At 40.0% G+C, this 27,158-nt stretch overlaps 1 protein-coding gene and 1 long non-coding RNA gene across 2 annotated transcripts in view; one reads left to right on the top strand and one right to left on the bottom strand.

Annotated features, from left to right (window-relative positions):
- LOC142424592 (uncharacterized) lies at positions 1-23,045 on the top strand. The gene is made up of 4 exons (XR_012779374.1): positions 1-248; positions 10,488-10,608; positions 19,875-19,986; positions 22,261-23,045. It is a non-coding gene; the product is annotated as an uncharacterized LOC142424592 (long non-coding RNA).
- MAP3K2 (mitogen-activated protein kinase kinase kinase 2) overlaps positions 16,805-27,158 on the bottom strand; it is a 124,337-nt gene continuing 113,983 nt past the window's right edge. The window contains exon 17 of the mRNA XM_075529923.1: positions 16,805-25,930. Within this exon, the coding sequence (XP_075386038.1) occupies positions 25,705-25,930 (226 nt within the window). The 3' untranslated portion in view covers positions 16,805-25,704. The remainder of the gene's footprint in view (positions 25,931-27,158) is intronic.

Genomic DNA, 27,158 nt, shown 5'->3' on the forward strand with positions numbered 1-27,158 from the left:
ACGTGATTAAGTACGCTCCGCGAAGTGAGGGGACCAGTTCGAGGGACACCGGTGGCGCCGCGGGTTAGGTGTTGGGGTGCTCACCGTGAGATCAGCGGCTGGGATCCACCAGGCGTTCCTTGGGAGAAGCGTGGTTTTGGCGTTCATAGAAAAGGAAGGAGCCTTGGCGGCATGGTGGGTGGTGTGGAGTCATCAGTTCAAACTCACCAGCTGCTCCGAGGACGACGAAGGATGAGCTTTCTGCTCCGGTGAGGATGGATAGCCTGGGAACCCCACGGGGGTCCTTCTACGCAGTGGCAGAGTGGTTTTCGTTTCTCTGTTCATGGAAAATGAAAGGCATTTTCTCTGTAGCTTCTTTTGAAGCCCCTTCCTATTTATTGAGCGTCTATTTTGTGTTCGCCAGTGCTGTTTTACCTGATATGAATAGGACATGGTTCACATGAAAGCTATTGTCCTCCTTGGAGTTTAAATTTTAAGGAATATCCATTCCTTTAGAACAGCGATTCTCAACCCGTGGGTCACGACCCCTTTTGGTCGAGTGACCCTTTCACAGGGGTTGCCTGATTCATAACAAAATTAGTTATGAAGTATCAACGAAAATAATTTTATGGGAAAAAGAGGAAATAATTTTGGTGGGGGGCACTACAACTGTATTAAAGGATCACACCAATAGGAAGGCTGAGAGCCACTGCTTTAGAAGCATAGTTTTGGGGTGTTTCCATTTTTTTATGGAAATTGCTGCAATAAACCTACGAGTCCATTAAAAAAATCTGATGGGAGAATGTGTATAAAAGGCAAATAAATATGGTACTAAATGCCCTAAGAAAAGGAGGGGGCAGGCAGTGCCATTTTAAATAGGGTGATCTGGGTAAACCTCTCTGAAAGCGTCTTATTTGAACAAAGATCTGGGGGAAAAAACTCGTCTAGGGAGGAGTAAGCACTAAACATGCTTATTTGAAAATAAGAGAGGGAGAGGACCTCGGGTTATGTATGTATAGCACTGGTTTTCAATGTAGTGCTCCCTGATACAAATATCATCCAAAATATTAGATACACAAGTAAATGCAAATTATTCTCAGCCATCAACATAGAGCCAGAGAGACCAATGGCTTGTCTTCTTGGAAAAGGAGCAGAAATCTACAGGTTTACTTATGCATGTACTGTCATATTTAAGTACAATTGGTTTGCTTTATTGCTAATTTGGAAATTGTAATTTGCAGAGATTTGAATTACTACAATTAGGGAATGCAAGTATGTATTTATGTACTTGGTTACCACATACAAGGGTAGGTCAAAAAGTAGTGCTACTATGGTTCCAGTTCATACACGCACAGGTTTAGTCCAAAGAAAACATGTGTAAACATGTCTTTGCAATAAATAGATGATGAACACAAACTCTGACAGCAATACACTTGTCCTAGTCTCATCAGATCTTTCAAAATGATCTGCCCAAAACACTGGTGGCCAAGGGAATTTCCTAGGCCAGGTAAATTCAAGAAAGAGAGGTCTGCTCAGAAGGTTATAACAATTGCTTTGGGGTTCCCCAAGCGGTAGTCTGGAAAGATTTCCTAGAAGGAAAATAATGATCACAGAGCCTTATTAAGATGTTTTACCCACCACACAGAGACAAAATACTAAGGGCGTGCAACAGAGCAGCCAGGGGAGCAGAGCAAGGAAGTCCTGAGGGAACACCAAATATAGACTTTGGGGCCAGGGTGTGGCACCCCATCAGATCACCAAAAAACACTCATAAAGGTCATACGGGCTTTCCCCCTTTTTTTTTTTTTTTGTCATTTTGTTGTTTCATTTTGTTTTCTTGCTTTGTTTTGCTATATTGTTTTTATGCATATTATTATCTCTGCAGGTCTATCTAGACAAGCTAGGTGGGATAAATAATCTGGACAGAAGACAATAGGACCAACAGTTCCAGGGGGATATGGAGGGGGGGGAAGGTAGTGGTGTTAACTAACCCCGGGACAAGGGAACACAAGTGATCCAAAACAGTGGTGAGGAAAGTGTGGGAGGCCTGGTAGGGCATGGTCAAGTGTATTGTAACCAAGAAGAATTGCTGAAACCCTGGTGGGGACTGAACATGATAGTGGGACAGGAGGGAAGTCAAAGGAAATAGAGGAAAGAGCTAGGGGGCAAAGGGCATTTATAGAGGTCTAGATCAAGATATGTACATATGCAAATATATTTATATGTGAAGATGGGGAAATAGATCTGTGTGCATATATTTATAGTATTAAGGTAGCAGAAGGACATTGGGCCTCCACTCAAGTACTACCTGAATGCAAGAATACTTTCTACTTGAGAATGATTGGGGCAGGGAATGTATGGATGTGCTTTATACAATTGATGTATGTATATGTATGGATGGTGATAAGAGTTGTATGGGTCCCTAATAAAATGTAAAAAAAGAAAAGAGAAAAAAATGATTAGGGCAGGGACTGTACAGATGTGCTTTATACAATTGATGTATGTATATGTATGAACTGTGATAAGAATTGTATGAGCCCCTAATAAATTGTTAAAATTAAAAAAAAAAAAAAGAATACTTTCTACTATTAAATTGGCATTCTATGATGCTCACCTTCCCGACACAACCGCTGGCAACAAAACAGGTGAATAAGCAAATGTGGTGAAGAAAGCTGATGGTGCCCGGCTATCAAAAGATATAGCATCTGGGGTCTTAAAGGTTTGAAGGTAAACAAGCGGCCATCTAGCTCAGAAGCAACAAAGTCCACATGGAAGAAGCACGTCAGCCTGTGTGATCATGAGGTTCTGAAGGGATCAGTTATCAGGCATCAAAAACAAAAAATCATATCATTGTATGCTCACCTCCCTGATACGACCGCTGAAGACAAATGGGTGCATAAGCAAATGTGGCAAAGAAAGCTGATGATGCCCGGCTATCAAAAGAGATAGCATCTGGGGTGTCGAAGGGATCAGGTATCAGGCATCATCAGAACAAAAAATCTTACCATAGTGAATGAGGGGGGAGTGCGGAGTGCAGACCCAAAGCCCATTTGTAGACCACTGGATATCCTCTTACGGAAGGGTCTCGGGGAGGAGACAAGCCAGTCAAGGTGTGATGTAGCAACGATGACACATACAACTTTCCTCTAGTTCCTAAATGCTTCCTCCTCCCCCACTATCATGATCCCAATTCTACTTTACAAATCTGGCTAGACCAGAGGATGTACACAGGTACAGATAGGAACTGGAAACAGGGAATCCAGGGCGGAGAATCCCTTCAGGACCAGTGGTATAAGTGGCGATACTGGGAGCATAGAGGGAGGGTAGGTTGGAAAGGGAGAACCGATTACAAGGATCTACATGTGACCTCCTCCCTGGGGGACAGGCAACAGAAAAGTGGGTGAAGGGAGACGTTGGACAGGGAAAGATATGGCAAAATATAAATTATCAAGGGTTTATGAGGGTGGGGGGAGTGGGGACGGAGGGTAAAGAATGAGGGACCTGATGCCAGGGGTTTAAGTGGAGAGCAAATGTTTTGAGAGATGATACAACAAATGTACAAATGTGCTTTACACAATTGATGTATGTATGGATTGTGATAAAAGTTGTATGAGCCCATAATAAAACGATTAAAAAAAAGAATTCCTAAACTGGAAAACCAATGAGATTGAATATGCCAAAACGTTTGAGATGCAAGAAAACAGGACTCAGAGGGCAATTTACAGCAGTAAAGGCACACCTCAAAAGAGAATGAAGAACCCAAATCAGAATCTTCATCTAATATCTCCAACAGTTGGAAAATAAACAGCAAAATTAGCCTAGTTGGAAATTAAACAGCAAAAAGCCATTAGGAAAAATGTTGATGATTAGAACAGAAAGAAATTAAATAGAAAACTGAAAAACAATAGAAAGAATAAAAAGAGAAGAAGTTGGTTCTTTGAAAAGATTAATAAAAAGGGAATGCTGAAAGTGGACTTTGGGGCCAGGGCATGGTGCCCCAACAGACTTGACTGGAAAACACTCCTAAGGGCCAACAAACGATCCTTGAACTAACTACAAGCTGTTTTTTCTTGATGTGTTTTGTTTTGTTCTTTGTCAGTGGTTTGTTGTTGTTTTGTTGTCTGGTTGTATACTGTTGCTTTGTTTTCCTCTGTCTTCTTTTCGTGTATGTTATTGTCTCCACAGGTCTGTCTAAATAAGACAGGCTGGATGAACTATCTGGAGGAAAAACAACGGGACCGACAGACTTGGGATAGGGGGAGGTGGGGGGGGTAAGGAAGTGGTGTTAACAAACACAGGGACAAGGGAACAACGTGGGACCCAAATGGTAGTGAGGGGGGAGTTGCAGGCCTGGTAGGGAATGATCAAGGGTAAGGTTACCTAAAGAAGAGGTATAGCTGTAACCCAGGTGGGGACGGTGCATGGTAGTGGGGCAGGAGGAGTCAAGGGAGATGGAGGAAACCGCTAGGAGTCAAAGGGCATTTATAGAGGTCTAGACAAAGACATGTACATGCAAATATATATATGAGGATGGGGAAATAGATCTATGTGTCTATATTTATAGGTTTAGTATTAAGGTGGCGGAAGGACCTTGGGCCTCTACTCAAGCACTCCCTCACAGCATGAATACTTTCTTTTATTAAATTGGCACTCTACGATGCTCACCCTCCCGACACAACTGCTGAAGCCAAAACGGGTGAACAAGCAAATGTGATGAAGAAAGCTGATGGTGCCCGGCTATCAAAAGAGATAGTGTCTGGGGTCTTAAAGGCTTGAAGATAAACAAGCGGCCATCTAGCTCAGAAGCAACAAAGCCCACATGGAAGAACACACCAGCCTGTGTGATCACGAGGTCCGGAAGGGATCAGTTATCAGGCATCAAAGAACAAAAAATCATATCATTGACTGCACACCTCCATGATAGGATCGCTGAAAACAAACAGGTGCATAAGCAAATGTGGCGAAGAAAGCTGATGGTACCCAGCTATCGAAAGAGATAGTGTCTGGGGTCTTAAAGGCTTGAAGGTGAACAAGCGGCCATTTAGCTCAGAAGCAACACAGCTCACATGGAAGAAGCACACCAGCCGGTGTGATCACGAGGTGCCAAAGGGACCAGGTATAAGGCATCATGCAAATGTGTGTGTGTGTGTATATATATATGTACATATATATGTATATATATGTATATATATATATATATATATATATATATATATATACCATAGTGAATGAAAGGGGAAGTGCAGAGTGGAGACCCAAAGCCCATTTGTCGGCCACTGGAGATCCCCTCATAGAGGGGTTTAGGAGAGGAGATCGGTCAGTCAGGGTGCGATGTAGTACTGATGAAGAACACAGCTTTCCCCCAGATCCTGGATGCTTCCTTCCCTCAACTACCATGATCCGAATTCTACCTTGCAGGACTGGATAGGGCAGAGGTTGTACACTGGTGCATATGGGAGCTAGAGGCACAAGGAATTCAGGGTGGATGATACCTTCAGGACCAGGGGTATGAGGGGCGATACTGGGAGAGTAGAGGGTGAGTGGGTTGGAAAGGGAGAACCATTTACAAGGATCCACATGTAACCTCCTCCCTGGGAGACGGACGGCAGAGAAGGTGGGGAAGGGAGACTCTGGATAAGGCAAGATATGACAAAATAACAATCTATAAATTATCAAGGGCTCATGAAGGAGGCGGGGGGCGGAGCAGGGCGGGAGGGGGGAAAAAAAGACGACCTGATGCAAAGGGCTTAAGTGGAGAGCAAATGCTTTGAAAATGATTAGGGCAAATAAAGTACGGATGTGCTTTATACAATTGATGTATGTATATGTATGGATTGTGATAAGAGTTGTATGAGCCCCTGATAAAATGTAAAAAAAAAAAAAAGATTAATAAAACTGACAAACCACTGGCAAATCTAACAAAGAAGAAGCCGATGCAAATAATATGAACAAGAAATGAAACAGGTGACACGATAGAACCACCTGGAATAAAAAAGAGTAACAGAATGCTTTTAAGAACTGTGCCGAGTTACAGGGAAAGGCTCAAATGCATTTTGATTCAGCCTACATTGAATCCTTTCTGACCATTAACTTGTAAATGAACAGCTTTACCTTCAGTTAGGAGTGTGTTTAAAAGTGTACTACTACTGTTTGCTTAGCCAGTAGGCAGTCTTTCTCCTAAGGCTTTCAATCTCAGAAAATTCAATGTAATTAAAAATGAAATGGAATGCATTAAGATCAATATCCTAGGTATTAATGCTAACTGAAATGGACTGATATTGAATCAGGTAATAACATCCTTACTATGTGGGGAATGACACATTCAAGAGGGATAACATTTCGTCCATGGTCAAAAGAACATTTCAAATTTTGTAGAGGAGAGACTGGCCAGCAGTTTCACTAGTACTGCCTGTGATAGGATAATATCCATACACCTAACAAAGAAGTACAATTAATAAAAATATGATTCACATTGAAGCTTCAAACACTAAAAGTAGTGAAGAATGGAATTGAGGTCATCCTGAGCTCTTTATTTTTTACCGTGTTTTATTTGGAACAAAGGCTTTGTTTTGCAAAGAAAAAAACACATGCACATATCATTAGGATCTAAAACTAAAATATGTTAAAAAAAACAACAAAGATAGTTCATCCAGCCTGTCCTATTCAGACAGACCTGTGGAGTCACTAACATGCACGAAAACTAGACAGAGGAACACAAAGCAACAGTATACAACCAGACAACAAAACAACCAAAACAAACCACTGAAAAAGAACAGAACAAAACAGTTCACAAGAGAAAAGCTTGTAGTTAGTTCAGGGATCGTTTGCTGGCCCTTAGGAGCGTTTTCCAGTCCAGTCTGTTGGGGCACCACGCCCTGGCCCCAAAGTCCACTTTCAGCATTCCCTGGGGACCTTGCCACTCCATTCCCTTGCTGTTCCGCTGCACTCCCCCAGTGATTTGACTCGGTGTGGTGGGATCAGGTCAGGTGCAATTCTCACACTGTGTCTCCGGTGCTGTCCCCTGTATCGCCCAAGGGACCAGGTATAAGGCATCATGCAAAAAAAAAAGATATAAGTGTGTGTATGTATGTGTATATATGTGTATATGTATATATGTATGTGTATATATGTATATATATATCATATTAAATGAAGGGGGAAGTGCAGAGTGGAGACCCAAGGCCCAAGTGTCGGCCAATGGAGATCCCCTCATAGAGGGGTTTAGGAGAGGAGATGGGTTAATTAGGGTGTGAGGTAGTACCGATGAAGAACACAGCTTTCCCCCAGATCCTGGATGCTTCCTTCCCCCAACTACCATGATCCGAATTCTACCTTGCAGGGCTGGATAGGACAGAGGCTGTACACTGGTACATATGAGGGCTGGAGGTACAGGGAATCCAGGGTGGATGATACCTTCAGGACCAAGGGTGTGAGGGATGATGCTGGGAGAGTGGAGGGTGAGTGGGTTGGAAAGGGGGAACTGATTACAAGGATCCACATGTGACCTCTTCCCTGGGAGAGGGACAGCAGAGAAGGGGGGAAGGGAGACTCCGGATAGGGCAAGATATGACAAAATAACGATGTATAAATTACCAAGGGCACATGAGGGAGGGGGGAATGGGGAGGGAGGGGGGGGGAAAGAGGACCTGATGCAAGGGGCTTAAGTGGAGAGCAAATGCCTTGAGAATGATTGGGGCAGGGAATGTATGGATGTGCTTTATACAATTGATGTATGTATATGTATGGATTATGGTAAGAGTTGTTTGAGTCCCTAATAAAATGTAAAAGAAGAAAAGAGAAAAAAATGATTAGGGCAAAGACTGTACAGATGTGCTTTATACAATTGATGTATGTATATGTATGAACTGTGAAAAGAATTGTATCAGCCCCAATAAATTGTTAAAATAAAAAAAATTTTTTTTAAAGTGGGTAAAGGAAGACATCAGACAGGGAAAGATATGACAAAATAATGATTTATAAATTATCAAGGGCTCATGAGGGTGGGGGGGAGCGGGGAGGGAGGGGAAAAAAGAGGACCTGATGCTAAGGGCTTAAGTGGAGAACAAATACTTTGAAAATGATGAGGGCAATGAATGTACAGGTGTGATTTACACAATTGATGTATGAATGCATTGTGTTAAGAGTTGTATGAACCCATAATAAAACGTTTAAAACAAAAAAAGTTTAAAAACACACACACACAAAAAAAACAACAACAAAGAAAAACAGTCACTGTCCCAAAAGAATTGGATGACATTTAACCATTTAAAGAAGTAGCATGTGGATGACTTGTTGTTCCCTTGTCCCTGGGTTTATTAACACAACACGCGATCCAAATTGGTGGTGAGGAGGGTGTGGGAGGCATTGTTGGGCATGATCAAGAGTAATGTAACTTAAGAGGAATTGCTCAAACCCTGGTGGGAACTGAGCATGATAGTGGGACAGAGGGTAGTCAAGGGAAATAGAGGAAAGAGATGAAAGGCAGAGGGCATTTATAGATGTCTAGATAAAGATGTATATATGCAAACATTTATACACGAGAATGGGGAAATAGATCTATGTGCATATATTTATAAGGTTATTATTAAGGTAGCAGAGGGACATTGGACCTCCACTCAAGTACTCCCTCAATGCATGAATACTTTCTTCTATTAAATTGGCATTCTATGATGCTCACCTTCCCGACAGAACCGATGAATATAAAATGGGTGAACAACTAAATGTGATGAAGAAAGCTGATGGTGCCTGGCTATCAAAAGAGAGAGCATCTGGGGTCTTAAAGGCTTGAAGGTAAACAAGCGGCCATCTGGCTCAGAAGCAATAAAGCCCACATGGAAGAAGCCCACCAGCCTGTGACCACGAGGTGCTGAAGGGATAAGTTATCAGGCATTAAAGAACAAAAAAAAAATCATATCATTTTGTGCTCACCTCCCTGATAGACCGCTGTAGACAAATGGGTGCATAAGCAAATGTGGCGAAGAAAGATGATGGTGCCCGGCTATCAAAAGATATAGCGTCTGGGGTCTTAAAGGTTTGAAGGTAAACAAGCAGCCATCTAGTTCAGAAGCAACAAAGCCCAACACAAGGGAGAAGCACACAAGCCTGTGTGATCACAAGGTGTGAAGGGATCAGGTATCAGGCATCATCAGAACAAAAAATCTTACCATAGTGAATGAGTGGGGGAGTGCGGAGTGGAAACCCAAAGCCCATTAGTAGGCTACTGGACATCCCCTTACAGAAGGGTCTTGGGGAGGAGACGAGACAGTCAGGGTGCGATGTAGCAACGATGACACATACAACTTTCCTCTAGTTCCAAAATGCTTCCTTCCCCACCTCTCATTGTCATGATCCTAATCCTACCTTGCAAGTGTGACCAGACCAGAGGATGTACACTGGTGCAGATGGGAACTGGAAACACAGGGAATCCAGGGCGGATGATCCCTCCAGGACCAGTGGTGTGAGTGCCGATACTGGGAGGGCATAGAGAGGATGGGTTGGAAAGGGGGAACCGATTACAAGGATCTACATGTGACCTCCTTACTGGGGGACATACAAGAGAAAAGTGAGGGAAGGGAGACGTGGGACGTTGCAAGAAATGACAAAATAATAATTCATAAATTATCAAGGGTTTATGAGAGAGGGGGGAGTGGGGAAGGAGGAGAAAAATGACCTGATGTCAGGGACTTGGGTGGAGAGCAAATGTTTTGAGAATTATGAGGGCAATGAATGTACAAATGTGCTTTACACAATTGATGTACGTATGTATGGATTGTGATAGGAATTGTATGAGCCCCTAATAAAATGATTTTTTAAAATGAGCTGATACCCAGGGCTCAAGTAGAAAGCAAATGTTTTTAAAATGATGATGACAAGTGTACAAATGTGCTTAATACTTGGATGTATATATAGATTGTGATAAGAGTTGTATGAGCCCCCAATAAAATGATTTTTTAAAAAGAAGTAGCATGTGACCATGACCAAGAACTGACAGTATTGAAAGAAGAAATTCAAGTTGCATGTAACGCATTAGCAAAAAAATAATACTCCAGGAATTGATGAGATACCAACAGAAATGTTTCAAAAAGTTGACAAAGCAATGGAAGCATTTACTCCTCTATGCCAAGAAATTTGGAGGATAATTTTAAAAATGGGTTGCAGTAATACATTGAAAGGGAGTTGCCAGAAATTCAAGCTAGATTCACTAGAGGACGTGGCATGAATTCAGAGAATACCTGAAAGATGTTTGTATTTCATTGTTTAAGTAAAGGCCTTAGACTATATGAATCATCACTAACTGGATAACATTAAGAATGAGAATTCAGGGGGAGCGGGAGAGGCGGGGGGGGGGGGGGAAGAGGACCTGAAGCAAAGGGCTTAAGTGGAGAGCAAATACTTTGAAAATGATGAGGGCAAAGAATGTACAGATGGGCTTTACACAATTGATGTATGTATGGATTGTGATAAGAGTTGTATGAGTCGCTAATAAAATGTTTTTTTTTTTTAAAAAGAATGAGAATTCCAGGCCACTTCCTTGTTACCATGAGGAACCTACCTGTACATGGACCAAGAGGAACGTGTACATGGATGAGAACAGAACAGGGAATGATGTGTGGATTAAAATCAGGAAAGGTATGCAGCAGGGTTGTATCCTTTTACTATATTTATTAAATTTGTTTGCTGAACAAATATGAGAAACTGGAGTATATGAAGAAGATGGTGTCAGAACTGGAGGCAGGCTTATTGACAACCTTCAATATGCAAATGAGATGTTGCTTGCTGAACACAAGAAAGACTTGAAGCACTTGCTGATAAAGATCAAAGATTGTACAGTTGGTGTGAGAGATGAAAATAATAATAATTTATTATCTACCAAGGTGCCATGAGGGGGAGCAAGGGGAAAAGAAGAGCTGATATCAAGGGCTCAATAGAAAGTCATTGTCCCCAGAAGAATTTATTTCAGAGGACAGCATTGAATTTGCAGCTCAGGGAAAGGGACATGTCTTATCAGAGCACATGGGAGCAAATGAAGGGGAAGAAGAGAGAGTGGAGCACATTCTGGCCCACCAAGCCTTGAGGACAATGTTCCCATTCAGAGCAACCAATGCACAGAGAAGACCATATGGCCAGCCCCACTGTTGAGACACAACATCCCTCACTGACCCATATCCCTTCAGGGAACAACACTGGAGACAGTGTGGGAATTACACCTGATCTGATCCCACCACACCAAGGCAAAACACTAAGGGCGTGGAACAGAACAGAAAGGGGAACAGAGCAATAAAGTCCCCAGGGAATACCAAAAAACAGACTTTGGGGCCAGGGCTTGGTGCCCCATCAGACTCAACCGGAAAACACTCTTTTTTTTATATAATCATTTTATTGGGGCTCATACAACTCTTATCACAATCCATACATACATCAATTGAGTAAAGCACCCTTATACATTCATTGCCCTCATCATTCTCAAAATTCACCTTCCACTTGGGTTCCTGGAATCAGCTCATTTTCCTTTTTTCCCTGCCCCTCCCTCCCCCCTCCCCCTCCCCATGAGCCCTTAATAATTTATAAATTATTATTTTATCTTATCTTACACTGCCTGCCGTCTCCCCTCACCCACTTTCCTGCTGCCCATCCCACAGAGAGGAGGTTACATGTAGATCCCTGAGATTGGTTCCCCTTTCTACACCCCCTTCCCTCCCAGGTCGCCACTCTCACCACTGGTCCTGAGGGGTTCATCCATCCTAGATTCCTTGTGTTTCCAGGTCCCTAGTGCACCACTGTGCATCCTCTGGTCTAACCAGGTCCGCAAGGTAGAATTGGGATCATGATAATTGGTGGGGTGGAAGCGCTCAAGAACTAGAGGAAGGTTTTAAGTTTCATTGTTGCTACCCTGAATCCTGAGTGACTCATCTCCTCCCCACTACCCCTCTGCAAGGGATGTCCAGCTGTCTACAGATGGGCATTGGGTCCCCATCATGCACTCCCCTCGTTCACGGGGATATGATTTTCCCCCGTCTTTGTTGTTTGAAACCTGGTCCCCTCAGACCTTCATGATCACACATGTTGGTGTGCTGCTTCCATGTGGGCTTTGTTGCTTCTGGGCTAGATGGTCGCTTATTTACTTTCAAGCCTTTAAGTCCCCAGACGCTATATCTCTCAATAGCCGGGCACCATCAGCCTTCTTCACCACACTTACTTATGCACACATTTGTCTTCTATGTTTATGTAAGGAAGGTGATCACACAATGATGGTTTTTGTTCTTTGGTGTCTGCTACCTGATCCCTTCAACACCCCGTTTTCACTTGGCCTTGTGTGCTTCTTCTCTGCGGGCATTGTTGCTTCCGAGCTATATGGCCACTTGTTTGCCTTCAAGCCTTTAAGACCCCAGACACTATATCTTTTTGATAGCCAGGCACCATCAGCTTTCTTCACATTTGCTTATGCACACATCTGTCTTCAGTGATCTTGTCGGGAAGGTGGGTATCATGGAATGACCGTTTAGCTGAGCAAGGTGCTGTTGTATTGAGGGAGTGTGCGCAAGGAGACCCAATGTCCACCTGCTACCCTACTACTGAACCTATAAATATATGTACATAGGTCTATTTCTCCCATAATCATAAATATATTTACATATGTACATGTTTGTATTTAGGTTTCTATGTATGCCCTTTGCTTCCTACTCCTTTCCTCTATTTCCTTACCCTTTCCTCCTGTCCCACTACCATGTTCAGCCTTCATTCTGGTTTCAGTAATTCATCTGTTACCTTGCCCTTGGTCACTCCCTACCAGTCCTCCCATGCCCTCCCTGGCACTGGTTTTGAACCACTCGTTGTTCCCTTGTCCCTGGGTTGGCCAACACCTCCTCCCTTCCCCTACCTCCCACCCTCTCATGTCCCTCCGGGACCATTGGTCCCATTATTTTCTTCTCACATTGTTTGTCCAGCCTATCTTATCTTGGTGGACGGACCTGCAGATATAGTAATATGTGCATAAAAATGCAGATGGCTTTGACAGCACCCAAATGGCACATAAGAGCATGGTGTTGACAGCAGTAACACCGACACGCTGACAAACAAAAACGCCACTGACGTACAAAATTTAAAAGGGAAAAAAAAGAAACAACAAAACAAAAAGACAGCAAAAAAAAAAATTCTGTTAGTAGTTCGAGGTCTGTTTGTTGGCCTTGAGGAGTGTTTTCCGGATGAATCTGGTGGGGTGCCACATCCTGGCCCCAAAGTCCATCCTTTATACTCCGTTGGGATCTCCTTGCTCTGCTTTCCCCGCTGCTCCATTGCACGCCCCCAGTGTTTGCCTCAGTGTGGTGGGGTCAGCTCAGTCGCACATCCCCCACTGTGTCTCAGCTGCTGTCCCGTGTAGGGCTATGGGTCGGTGCAGGATGTCGCATCTCGCAGTGTAGCCGACTGTATGGTCCTCTCTGTACATTGGACCCTTCGAGCTGGGCTATCATCCTCTGAGCTTGGTGGCCCAGGTGTGCTCCGCTCCGTTCTTCCTCCTTCGTTTCAGCTTCCTTCTGGATGTGGTGTGGTAGGTCAGTTCCTTTCCCACACCAGACGATCTATTTTAATTTTCTGTGGTACTCCCTTCGATTGTGGGGGTCGGGCTAATTCTGGATTGGGCCAGCGTATGGTCCAATCTCTTTGTGTAGTCCTCCGTACTTTACGTTGCCCTCCTAGTTTGGCGTGTCATGGTGGGGTCCATATGCATGTTCCAGTTCTGTGGGAACACAACCAATACTCTCCCCCGGGTGGGTTAGTACCCTGTTCCCCTCCCCCCCCCATACCGTGCACTCAGATTCTCCTCCTCCCGTTTCTCCCTCTCCCTGCCCCACTTCCCCTTCTTTATGCTGGGCTCTCATGTACCTCCCTGTGTGGCCTGCCCTCCCTCCAACTATCTATGCTTCCCCCCGTTTATTGTGGGATGGATGTTTATTCTTCTATTTCTGTCATGCTGATTGTACTTACCTCAGGGGACTCATGTTGTACCTGTCCTTTTGAGTCTGGCTTACCTCACTTAACATAATTCTTTCCAGCTCTTCCCATGAAATAACGTGTTTCATGTGCTTGTCCATGCTTTTCAGTGCTGCATAGTACTCCATTGTGTGTATGTGCCAAAGTTTACTAATCCACTCGTCTACCGATGGAAACTTAGGCTGTTTCCAAGTCTTTGCGATTGTGAATTGTGCCATAATAAACATTGGAGCGCATATGACTGGTCGTGTTTTATTTGCTGCTTCCACTGGGTATATGCCCAGTAGAAGGATGGCTGGGTCATAAGGTAGATCAATTTCCGTTTTCTTTAAGTATCGCCAGATTGCTTTCCACGGTGGCTGTACAAATCTACACGACCACCAGCAGCGGAGGAGGGTTCCTACTTCACCACAGCCCCTCCAACACTTGTTGCTCTCTTATTTGCTGATCTGGGCTAACCTCAGGGGTGTTAGGTGGTATCTCATGGTTGTTTTGATTTGCATTGCTCTTATGACTATTTGCAATGCTTTCTCATGTGGTTATTGGCCATATGGGTCTCCTCCCTAGTGAAAGTTCTTTTCAGTTCTTTTGCCCACTTCCTTAGGGGGTTTAACTGTGGGGAAAACACTCTTAAAGGCCAACAAACAGACCTTGAACTAACAAGCTTTTCTTATTTGTTGTGTTTTATTTTTTGTCATTGGCTTGTTGATTTGTTTTCTTTTGTTGCTTGATTTTGCTCTCTTATTTTTGTGCATGTTATTATCTCCACAGGTCTGTCTAAATAAAATAGGCTGGATGAACAATCTGGAGGAGAAAACAATGGGAGTGACAGTTCTGGGGGGACATGGGAGAGGGGGAGGTGGGGGGAAAGGAAGTGGTGTTAATAAACCCAAGGACAAGGGAACAAGTGATCCAAATCAGTGGTGAGGAGGGTGTAGAAGGCCTGGTAGGGCATGATCAAGGGTAATGTAACTAAGAGCAATTACTGAAACCCTGGTGGGGACTGAGCATGATAGTGGGACAGGAGGGAAGTCAAAGGGTGGAAAGGGGGACCTGATTACAAAGATCTACATATAACCTCTTTACTGGGGGGCAGACACAAGTGGGTGAAGGGAGATGTCGAATAATGTAAGATATGACAAAATAATAATTTCTAAATTTTCAAGGGTTTATGAGGAAGGAGGGAGCAGAGAGGGAGGGGAAAAATGAGGAGCTGATGCCAGGGGCTTATGTGGAAAGGAAAAAAGCAAATGTTTTGAGAATGATGAGGGCAATGAATGTATAAATGTACTTTACACAATTGATGTATGTATGGATTGTGATGAGTTGTATGAGCCCCTAATAAAATGATTTTTTAAAAGTCATTGTCTAGAAAAGAATGATGACATACATACAAATGTCTGATATAAATGACATATGGATTGTAAGGAGTTGTAAGAGGCCCCAATAAAATGATAAAGAATGAAGGAGTCCCTGAGTGGTTAAAAAAAAGATCAAGGGCTGCAGCCTTCAGTATTGAAAATCCTTACAACTGGGCTCATAAACAAAATCATGGTTAAACAGATGAAACCATCAAGGAAGGGTTTCATTTTGTTTGAATCTGCAAACAATGCTAAGACTAAGATGGGTCTTACTATGGTATTTTCAAGAATCCCATATGCATGTGGAATTGCACAATAGATAAGGAAGACCAAAGAAGAATCAGTGCATTTCAATTATGTTGTTGGTGAAGAATAATGGGAGTACCACGAACTACCAAAAGACCACCCAAATCTGTCGCGGAAGAAGTCCAGCCAGAATGTTCATTAGACATGAGGATGGCAGGAAGGACTTTTCACATACTTTGGACACATTATCAGGAGAAACCAGTTCCTGGAAAAGGACATCATAGATGGTAAAGTACCATATATACCCATGTATAACCGAGTTTTTCAGCACGTTTTAAAAATCATTTTATTGGGGGTTCGTACGATTCTTATCACAACCCATACATACATACATCCATTGTGTCAAACACATATGTACATTTGTTGCCATCATTCCCAAAACATTTGCCTTCTACTTGAGCCCTTAATATGGGCTACTCATTTTCCCCCTCCCTCCCCACTACCCCCTACCTCATAAACTCTTCATTATTCATAAATTATTTTTTCATGTTATACTGTCCGATGTTTCCCTCTGCCCTCTTCACTGCTGGCCATCCCCCAGGGAGGAGGCTATATGTAGATTCTTGTAATCAGTTCCCCCTTTCTACCCCACATTGTCTGCACCCTCTAGGCATCGCCACTCTCACCAGTAGTCCTGAAGGAGACATCTGTCCTGGATTCCCTGTGTGTCCAGTTGCTATCTGTACCAATGTACATCCTCTGGTCTAGCCAGATTTGTAAGGTAGAATTGGGATCATGATAGTGGGATATTTAAGAACTAGAGGAAAGTTATGTTTCACCATTGCTACCCTGCACCCTGACTGGCTCATCTCCTCCCCACAACCCTTCAGGAAGGGGGTGTCCAGTTGGCTACCGATGGGCTTTGAGTCTCCACTCTGCACTCACCCACATTTACAATGACATTTCAGCACATTTTTAATGAAGCTTTTGTGGTAAAATTAGGTGCCTTGGCTGATGTTTGGGTCGGCTTATACTCGAGTATATACGGTACATGAGAGAAACAGAGGAAGACCTTAGATGAGGTGAACTGATACAGTGGGTGAGGTATTAGACTTAACTTTACTATGGTAAGATTAGGTGGTTTCTTTTAAAGTGTTTTACAGCAGTCTGTGCTTAGTGTCCTAGAAAGTGATAGGCTTTGAACCTACTGTGTCCAAGAACAGACCTGGATGAAGCAATCACAGTGGAAATAAATATCAGCTTTATTAACACTCAAAGTGCCATTCATTTATATCCATTCCATGGTCCAGAAGGTTACTTAAAGTAAGCCTTTGCACCACAATCTTTCAAAAATAAACTAGCATGTAAGAAAAAACAATGTTCATTGTGCTAATTATTGCAGGCTTTCATGCACAATAAATCTAAACAAAGATGAATGACAATATACAAGTTTCCATAAAAACAAAATAACTGATCACTAACAAAATATAAACATGGGTTCTTTTACATTAGATCAATAAAGCTATTTATCAGCAAGGAAAAAATACATGGAAATTAAAAACTTAAAAATTTTATACATTTTTACACATTACCATTTTGAATGAACACAAAGCCAAACTGCGCATGAACAGTGGCATAAGCCACACCGTGTCTGGCTTCTGGTAGGATTTTCGAATCACCCTGGCTCCTTCTACTATAATGAGCTTAGTCACATTCCACAGTATACTTTAGTACTAACCTAAGTGACTTCTACATGGCACCACATATTTTTAACATTTTTAGACTAGAAATTTAATTTCCAATTCTTTGTCTACCAGTTACTGAAAACACATAGTACACTATAAAGACATAACAATGTACGGTTGGACATTTCTAAACTAATTTGGAGTCAACCCATTACAGGGAATCACAAGATGAGAACGTATTGTTTTCTAAACTCAGTGTGACCTTGTCCAGCAAGAGAAAAACTAAAGAGCGGAGATACTTTGGGTTAGAATAAAAGAAATACTGAAAAGAAACAGGACAGGCCAACAGCAACTGGAGATACAAAAATCTTGACATCTCTTCAAGGCAATTTAGTTTCTCTATTCTCTAAGAATTCTCAAACTGTTTTAGTGTACAGTGTGTTTTTGTTAACTGCTTAATGTACATTTTATTTTGCTAATTTTCATTTCATAGAGTTCTCTTAAGAGAACTTAATGCTGTTCCTTGCAAGAGTTTTTTAATTGAAGTCTAAATACATTTTATGTCCAATTATGAAAATACAAATACATTTTGAATGATTAAAAACAAAATTAAAAAAATATTTTTGATCAGCCAGCTGAAAATATACTCATATAGTAAATAATCTCTCAGAAAGATTTTATATATTTAATTATTCTAACTAAATAGTACCCTTATAAAACAAGTACATAAAAATGTAGAAATGAAAGAAAATAAGAAATTACTGGGATATATATATATATATACCTACAGAGAGTAAACAACATCTCCACACAAACATCCATTCCCTGATACAGTTATAAGCATACTTCAACTTAGCAATGGATTTTAGAAAATATTATAAAATTAGAAAATAATGTTGAACTCCTGAATTCTTCAACAAAGAGAAACAAACAACAGAGAAGTATACTCTATAAAAGAAGTCCCATTGACATCACTGATAACAGTGTAGTTACTGATGGCATCTTGAAAGAAGGGAAAACAGACAGACAGTAGTTCAATGCACACATTCATGATACTCATACACTCATCAGTAATTATTGGTAAGAGTAGTAAATCAGTGTACAAATTAAACATTTCCAAAGTTGTGCAAAAAAGTCAACCTTGATACGGAAAAAAACACTTTCATACATAAATTGCCTAGCATTTAACGGAGATTAAAAACATTTACAGTGAGAAATTAATAATTAAGTTTAGAGAATGGCTAAATTTTAAAATGTGTTTCAGGTTAAAGGGCAAATTTACAAACTGATAATCATAGTCTTACAACAATTATAAATTTATTCTGAAACGTATCCCGGCTTAGTTTGCAATCATATCTGAATGAAAAGGACGTGTCCACATGAAAGTTTTAACTTTTTCTATTTCAAAACGTAGCGTAGCAGATTTAAAAACCAATAGCAATAGAAAATATGCTATAAACCTTTTGTAAAGATGACATCTTAAAAAACAATTTTTTAAAAGTATTCTTAGACATGGTACTTTCAATTGAACAGGATATAATGCAAAGGTTTAACCCATTTTCTTCTCCCCATAAGCTTTTCCAACTTAAATATTTTCTTAATTTCTCCACGAGTTCTCTCTTCTCATTCAAAATGGAAATTTTTTTTAGAAAAATGAGAATATATCAAGTCCATCTCCAAGTTTAAGTATGTAATAGAGTCTAAAACATTATTTTGCTGCCCATCTCTCCATCCCTTTAAGTGATGCTAGTACTAAAATCACCACAAGCCACATATGCCTTTAAAGAATAAACTCTAAAAACAGATAAACAAGTCAACATAAAGGTGCTTTTCAGTATACTCATGAAATTTACTATTCTCAATTGGCTTTAAGAGACTCAAACATGTTTGGGGGGACAAATTCTGTATATTGGAGAGGAAATGCCAACGCTCCGATAGTACAAAGCAGATATCCGTCCATGACCTGCTTTTCTTCACAGCTTTCTTACAATGCCCCTGAAGTCAGACACAAGTTCATAAACGTTGACACTAGGAAGAAAGTGTGCCACCAACCTGAGGCATCATGTGTGAATGGATATTTGGGTGCATGGCCAAGCAATATTTATAAGATTGGCACAGAGACAAGCTCAAGTTCATAATGTCTGCAGTTCCTTAATGGCTAAAGTAAATTTTACATGTCTAAATGCAAACGCTGAGTAGTGTCCTTTTTCTTGAAGGACAGATTGAGATAGAAATTTTATTAGTGCTTGATTTATAATTTTTGTACTAGTCACAGGTGGCAGAAGTAACAATGTCAATTTTGGCTGCGTGTAGAAGGAATATAAAAACTTTGGTTTAAAGTGATTCTGATAATATACATTGTAAATATAAACAAGAAGTCTTCAGCTATAGGAGTAATAGTACTTGCAGTTTTAATCCCTTTTCTGCTATTAACAAAATACCATGACTCTCAATACACATACACTGTGAAAAATATGAAAATTATATTAAAAAGGCATGTTGGAAACTATAGCTATAACTCCTCCTTTAACTTTCTAAAGTTCAACCTTGACTCTTCTTAGCAATTTTTAGAAAAGAATTTCTAAGTTCCACTGACAGCTTATCATATCTACAGCTCTTGAAGAGGAGTGCATAGCCATGCTTGGCTCTGGTACCTCCCATGTCTCTTGTGGCATACTGTCCAGACCATGGTAGAGGACAAAACAAAGCTACAGATGACTGTGAAGGTAAGAACTGTGGTTTCACTGTTAACTAAAAGGAATTAAAAGTGAATTTCCTTTTGAATACATGGTCAGCTAAGGAAGGTTGTTTGATAATGTCTGGAAGAATTTCTATTTCAAAGATTAATGAAGAACTATGCAAAATGAGTTATTTTCTATGGAAATTTTTAATCTGTGTCCATTATTATGCACATATATTTATATACAAATTCAGCTTGAATCTATTTTAGCAATCAAGAGTCAAGAGTTTGGCAATTTGTAATAAGTACCTTTATTAAACAATTACTTATACTAGTTACTTGTGGAAATGTGCTGGCTCTCCTATCTGACAATGAACACAAGGATCCATCATCAGAAGGACATACACTTTTAAGATGTTCTTCAAGAACGGAAATGGACGATACTAAATCTTCATACCTTTGCTTCTTTCTTTCCTACCCCTGCCACACACACAGACACACACACACACACACACACACACACACACACACACACACACACACACACACACACCTTTGCTCAAAGGTAAGCTATAGTATTAGTCAAAATATTAGTTAAAAAGTAAGGATTAGGATTCTCCCTTGATATCTTGCTCATGCTCCTAAATCCTCAACATTTGTAAACCATATAAACACCTCTTTAGGGCAATAATAACCACTATAACTCTACTATAAACATTATAACGGAACAATGATTACAAATAATTAGATTGGTGCCAATGTGATGGAAAAATCAGATAATCAATCTGAAAAGAAATCTGCAATGTCCCTTTTAGTAATAGAGTATCTATTTCTATGTATTGTTTAGTGGAGATCATAGTGGGGCCACCACAGGCAAATGCTACTTTTACTTTCCAAATACATCAAAAAGTAAAAGAGAAGGCAGAAAAGAAGAAGAGGAGGAAGTAGGCATGAAGAACCGTTTAAGGGCCAAATACATAGTCTATCTCTTGAAACCTATTGATTTTGAAAGTCAAAGTGGAGAAATGGAACGATTACTGATATAAAGTAAAGCTAAGGCATACAGAGAAAAAGGCACTAAAATTTTCAATAACATTTAAGCAATCTTAAAATTAAAATAAATATCACCGTTAACATTTGTAACAAAAGTCAAGCTTAATTTTAAAAAAACAAAAAAGTCTCAAGAAATTGTTCTCATCTTCGCATAAATAGCACTTGTGACAGTTCAATTGCTAACAAATGTTCTCGGTGTCTTAAACTACACACAGTAACACACAGTCTTTTTCTGCCAAAGAAACGGCTGGAAAAGCACTGTGTTGTGGAATAAATGCTCCCCCATCACTCAGAAAGGGAGGCTTCCTGAGAGAAAGACGGTCTGACCTATGGGGGTCCCTCCAATTTGAGGAAACTGACTGCAATCAGTTATTAACTTAATATGAACATTTGCTTCCAATAGCCAATGGTTAGCCCAAATTGCTCCTCCCCGCCCCCCCCCCCCAAATTGGAAAGCATCACTGCTGAACTTTCAGGGTTAGAAGAATATGCCATAAAAATAAATGAATATCTAATTGTCTCTCTCTCCTCTGCGACTTCCTTAAGGACAAGTTAATTTGGCACCAAACATACGTAAGTCACAATTATTGAACAAGCAAATGAAAAGAACAATCTTTTTCTCTTAAATGAATGGATTACTATACTTGAATGACACCAGGGGAGTTTTCTAGCAAGCTTTTGGTTCCTAGACACCATATGAAATCATTGGCATAAATTCTGCTGTGGGCCAAAGAGTTCACACATGGCAAATACCCTGGCTTTTGTGTTCACGCGTGTCTACTTCTATAAGATATTTGTGATTGGTTTTGTTTTCTTCATGTGACTTCACATAACTTATAAACCTTTATTTCAGTTTATAAACTAACTCTGAGAACCAACAGAGAGCTACTCTATAGAAATAATTTTGCTTTCTTATGTAGCTATTAGAAATAGGGTAACACTCTCTCAAATGAAAGGTAAGTCAATTTTCTCTGATTTAAAATTTTTAGTTCTTCTTGTACAGTTCAGTATGTGCATTAATTTTTAAATCCCTCACACATATTATGAAGGTTGACATGTTTCTTAAAATTTTATAAGATAATAGCCTCTAACCATTTTTAAAGTTAGAAACATGATTGCAAATGAAGAAAAATTTGAAGACACACCTAAAATTGATTGTGCATACTTTTAAATATGTTTTAAAGAATTACCAACCTATCAAAATTTCCATTCATCATTATCATGTTTTCCAACCCTGTAATTCATTCTGCTTCATTTGCAAAACTAGGTTTGGTCCAAGACTGAGTTGTGCCACTCGGAATCTCTCAAGGCCTCAGTAGAAAGACGCATCCTGCAAAACACGTACGGCCCTGGGAATATACTGGGCATATTCGCCAGCACCACACAGGTGGCCAGTGTTGGAAGCCGAGAATGCTGAAAGACACAAAGCCAGCAGTCTGGCCATTCTCCAGTCCCAGCAAAGAAACATTACAGTACATATGAATCAACTGTCCATTTAAAAAACAAAACAAATTTTGTAATCTGAAATAGCTCAAATCCCATTTGTTGACCTATATCATTATTAGGAAAAGAAATATATTTAACCCCTTGAAATAAAGTGCTTCCCTTCAAATTTTTATTTGTAATCTACTTTTGGTTTTCCAGATTTTCCACTCATCTTCAAGCAGTTATATTCTTGTAGTTTTTACGCATTTTCACTTTTATTGCGATTTTTGATACCACCATAATATATTTGAAAATTTTAATTTCAGACATATTTTACACAATTCTGTAAACTACTTGTCTATTTTAAAATCTTTTTACATGAAGAACATTATTTTATCATGATTAACAATGTTTCTTTTTATTTCTTATATAGCAAAGATCTTCTACAGTAGTATTAGTTTTTTTTTTCAGACGCATTCATTTTGTATAGCATTAAGAGGGAAAAAAATAGACTGCAAAATGAAGATAATGTTGCTGTGGATTTCACAGTCTTCCAAGACTTCTCTGCCCAACCAGAAAAGAGAGTCAGAGGGAAATCATCCAGCGTAGACAAAAATGAAATGACAGAACGGGTCAATAGTATACGACCAGCATCTTGCTTAGGCAGAAGAGCTGCTCTTAACTCATATAAGGAATTATAACAGGTCCATAAACTTGAAGATTATGTTCTAGCACAAGGTTTGGCTGTTACTTTGCCAACAAGGAAGGGCACCTGTATCTTGCTCTTCTTTGCCAGTTGTTTCATTTTATTGTGAGTATGAAAGGAGGTTTGACATTTTATGCTTTGACTTCCTCTCAAACTTCAAAGATTCCTGTGTGGAATGTTACCTTGGACCCTGGTACAATAAGCCAAGAGCTATTTAACTTTAGAAATAGTAGGTTGAAAGAATCTCTAAAAGAACACACCTTTTGGCAGAAATAAAAATACCTGAGTCCTTTATAAGGAGCCTTGGTGGCGCAGTGGTTAATTGCTCAGCTGCTAACTGAAAGGTTGGTGGTTCAAACCCACCATCTGCTTCACAGGAGAATGATGTGGCAGTTGGCGTCCGCAAAGAATGCAGCCTTGGAAACCCCATGGGGGCGCTCTAGTCTAGTCTGTAGGCTCACTGTGAATCAGAATGGACCAAACAGCAATGGATTTGGTTTTATTTTAAAGTCCCTTATGAATCCCATGAAAGGTATCATATTTAGGGTCCTCAGGAAGACTATTATTTTTTTAGATTTTTAAAAAATAAAATACTTTAATAACTTGCTTTAATACGAAAAAACAAACAGTGCAAGTTGCTAAATTATTGATATATTCATGTTTTTCCAAAACACAATTCCATGAAGGAGAGTAGGACCTTTTCCCAGCTGTCTGTATTTTAGAATCATATTCTTAAAGTTCTTGGTGGATACATTATAGCCAGCAGTTTTGAACCTTCCCATTAATACTTTTTTGTAAAACATGCTTTTAATTTTTCACAATTATAAGTTGGTGGTGTGTGGAGAGTAGATCTAGGTGGTTGAATTCAATAGCAGCCCGAGCGGCACAGTGGTCGAAGGCGCTTGGAGACTAACCAAACTCCACTTCTGAAAAGACTGGCAACCTTGGAAACCCCATGTCCTATGCTGTCCTATCCAGTCACTGAGTCAGAATTGGCAGCAGGTTTGGTTTGGGGTTTGAGTTCAGTAGACACACTGTTCAAATTAATTTGTTTCTAAAATGGAAGAGTTACTGATTTGGATACAATATACAGGTTTGGTAATTAATGGATTGCTATTTACTGTTTGTTGAGATCGCTCATCCTTGGCTTACAGTAATGGTAGTAAAAGACTCATTTTTTTAATTACGCCCTTTCTTTTTGCAATTTACTTTTTGCCGAGAACCTCCTCACTAGATGGTTATTTTCAGCTTATAAATGGAACTGGTCTTTACATGAAGGTTCCTCAACTTCTAAATTACTGACATTCAGGGTAGGACAATTTGTTCTTGGGGCTGTGGTATAATATAAAATGTTTTAAAGCATTTCTGACCTCTACCCACAAGATGTCAACAGCCACACCCCAGTTATGGCAACAAAAAATGACTCCCAGCTCATGGCCAAATGGATAGCAAAATTATCCCCTTTCTCCTGTCACAGAAGCCATCGTTTTGTTGTTTTTTGAGGTCCTTTATTATTTTGTATTCCCAAGCACAAAGGCACTATTTCCTGACACTAGCTTTAGAGAGTGGATCCTCTGGATGAACTCTTATATCTTAAAGAATATTTATTATCTATGAGGACTTAGGAGCCAAAAATAGGAAAATAGTACACATGATTTCATTGGTTTCTTTCTCTTGATTTTGAAACTTTTTCCTGTCAATAAAGAACATGATTTAAAACTTGTCATTTTTTTCACTACTTGTATTAACTGGCAATGTGTTTGCTTCTACTTCCCACATCATTTAATGAGAGCAATGTCCTTTTCTACCCTTTTCTGTGGACGTCCCATGAAACAGCTTCAAAATAAAATAGCATCCTTCTGTTGTAGTTGTTAAGCAAATAACCATTCCTTAAGGTTTATAAATCCAGTAACCTGGGTCTACTATAGTGTATTTGCTTATTATTACTAGTTATGATTAATAACTAAGCATACCTCTTAGAGATTCATATTACCTATCAAGATTCCTACTGAGCAAAAGGCTTGGTAGACAGAGGCTAGGATATAAGGAAAATAGATATGAGACGAGGCTAGAATTTAAGGAAAATATTCTTTGAGTACCTATCCTAAACTCAAGTTCAGGACTCCACCCCCAAAATGGGGATCTATTTTAAATATTAACACTAAAAGCTACAAATTATATATAATTTTCTTTTCCTTGTTTTCCATTTCTCCCCATCACCACAAATATGTCAGTGACATAAGACTCTAAAATCTTTAGGTATTACAAATTATTTGTTTTCATTAAAAAGAGTGAATATGTACTAAAGTGCTTTATCTTTCAGAACCACATCAGTACATTATAAAAAACAAAAAACAAAAAACAAAAGTTTCAAGTTCTTGTAAGGGAACAAAAAGATTATAAAAAATTTAAGCTACCGCTATTATTAAAGAAATTTAACCAAGAATCAAGAGAAGTGTGTTCCCTCTTGTCTTTTTTCTTTTTGTTCACACCTCTCTTTTGTATAAAATAGAAAAGTGCAATCAGAGAGGTGACTGAAACATGGCAGCTGGGGAGAGGCAGAGGAAATGCTACTGGCTGCTAATGATAATGCACAAACATGTGTCTCAAAAGTTCATCAGCTGAGGGTCTCAGTTTGGCCTCCACAAAAATCCGTTTGAGGAAATCCCGGGTATAGTCTGAGACATGGGGTGGCAGCTTTGGGTTTGTTGGCTGGGTAGCAATTTTAAAGATGGCAGCCATTGCTTCAAATTCAGCCCAAGGGGGCTTTTCAGTTAGCATTTCTACCACGGTGCAGCCCACACTCCTGAAAAGAAATAAAGGAAATACATTACCCAAACACTAACAAAATGAGAAATAAGAGTGAGATGTCTCTAAGCATATAATTACCATATATACTAGTATATAAGCCAAGTTTTTCAGCATATTTTTAAATGTAGTTCTTGTGGTAAAATTAAGTGCCTTGGCTGATATTCAGGTCGGCTTATTCACAAATGTATATGGTAAATACAATTTGACTTCAAGTTTAACAACTTACTGAAAGTTGCAGTTATATAGAGAAGTTTTAATTTAAATATAAAAAATAAACCATGGTTTAGTGACTTTCATTTAACTGAAAAAGGAAAAGAACATTACATACTTTAGTTTTCTAAAATTCTCTTATCTGACATTAAATATAATTTGTCTTTATCTTACTAAGAATACAAGCATTAGAAATTCCTTGTTGCTTTTAGGTTGCCTAAAATGAATATCTATTTTAAAAATTTTTTCAGGAAGAGACAAGCCAGTCAGGGTACAGTATAGCACCAACGAAACATACAACTTTCCTCTAGTTCTTTAATGCTCCCTCCCCGCCCATGACCCCAATTCTACCTTACAAGGCTGGCTAGACCAGAGCATGTACATGGGTACAGATGAGAGCTGGAACACAGGGAGTCCAGGACAGAGAAACCCCTCGGACCAATCATGAGAGCAGTGATACGAGGAAGGTAAGGAGAAGGTGTGGGGCAAAAGAGGGAACCGATCACAACGATCTACATATAATCCCCTCTCTGGGGGATGGACAATAGAAAAGTGGGTGAAGGGAGACATCGGTCAGTGTAAGACATGAAAAAAAAATTATACATTATCAAAGGTTCGTGAGGAAGGGAGGAAAGGGAGGTGGAAAATGAGGAGCTGATATCAAGGGCTCAAGTAGAAAGAAAACGTTTTGAAAATGATGGTGGCAACAAATGTACAAATGTGCTTGACACAATGGATGGATATGTGGACTATGATAATAGCAGTATGAGCCCCCAATAAATGATTTAAAAATTTTTTTCTGGGTAGGAAGAAGGTAGGTAATGGCCATTTGAAGTTCTACTTTTAATTTGTTAGGTAATTAAGAGTTACCTGGATTCTGAGAGACTGATAACAAAAATCAACTCCCTTTAATGCTCACAGGAACACGCAGCTAGCCTCTTCTGTGGAGGTGTGCTTGACTAATCATCAAGAGTGGGAGACAGGTTCAAGAACTTTAAACGGTCAATGATATG

The sequence above is a fragment of the Tenrec ecaudatus genome, chromosome 13, assembly GCF_050624435.1.
Source record: "Tenrec ecaudatus isolate mTenEca1 chromosome 13, mTenEca1.hap1, whole genome shotgun sequence".
Taxonomy (NCBI): domain Eukaryota; kingdom Metazoa; phylum Chordata; class Mammalia; order Afrosoricida; family Tenrecidae; genus Tenrec; species Tenrec ecaudatus.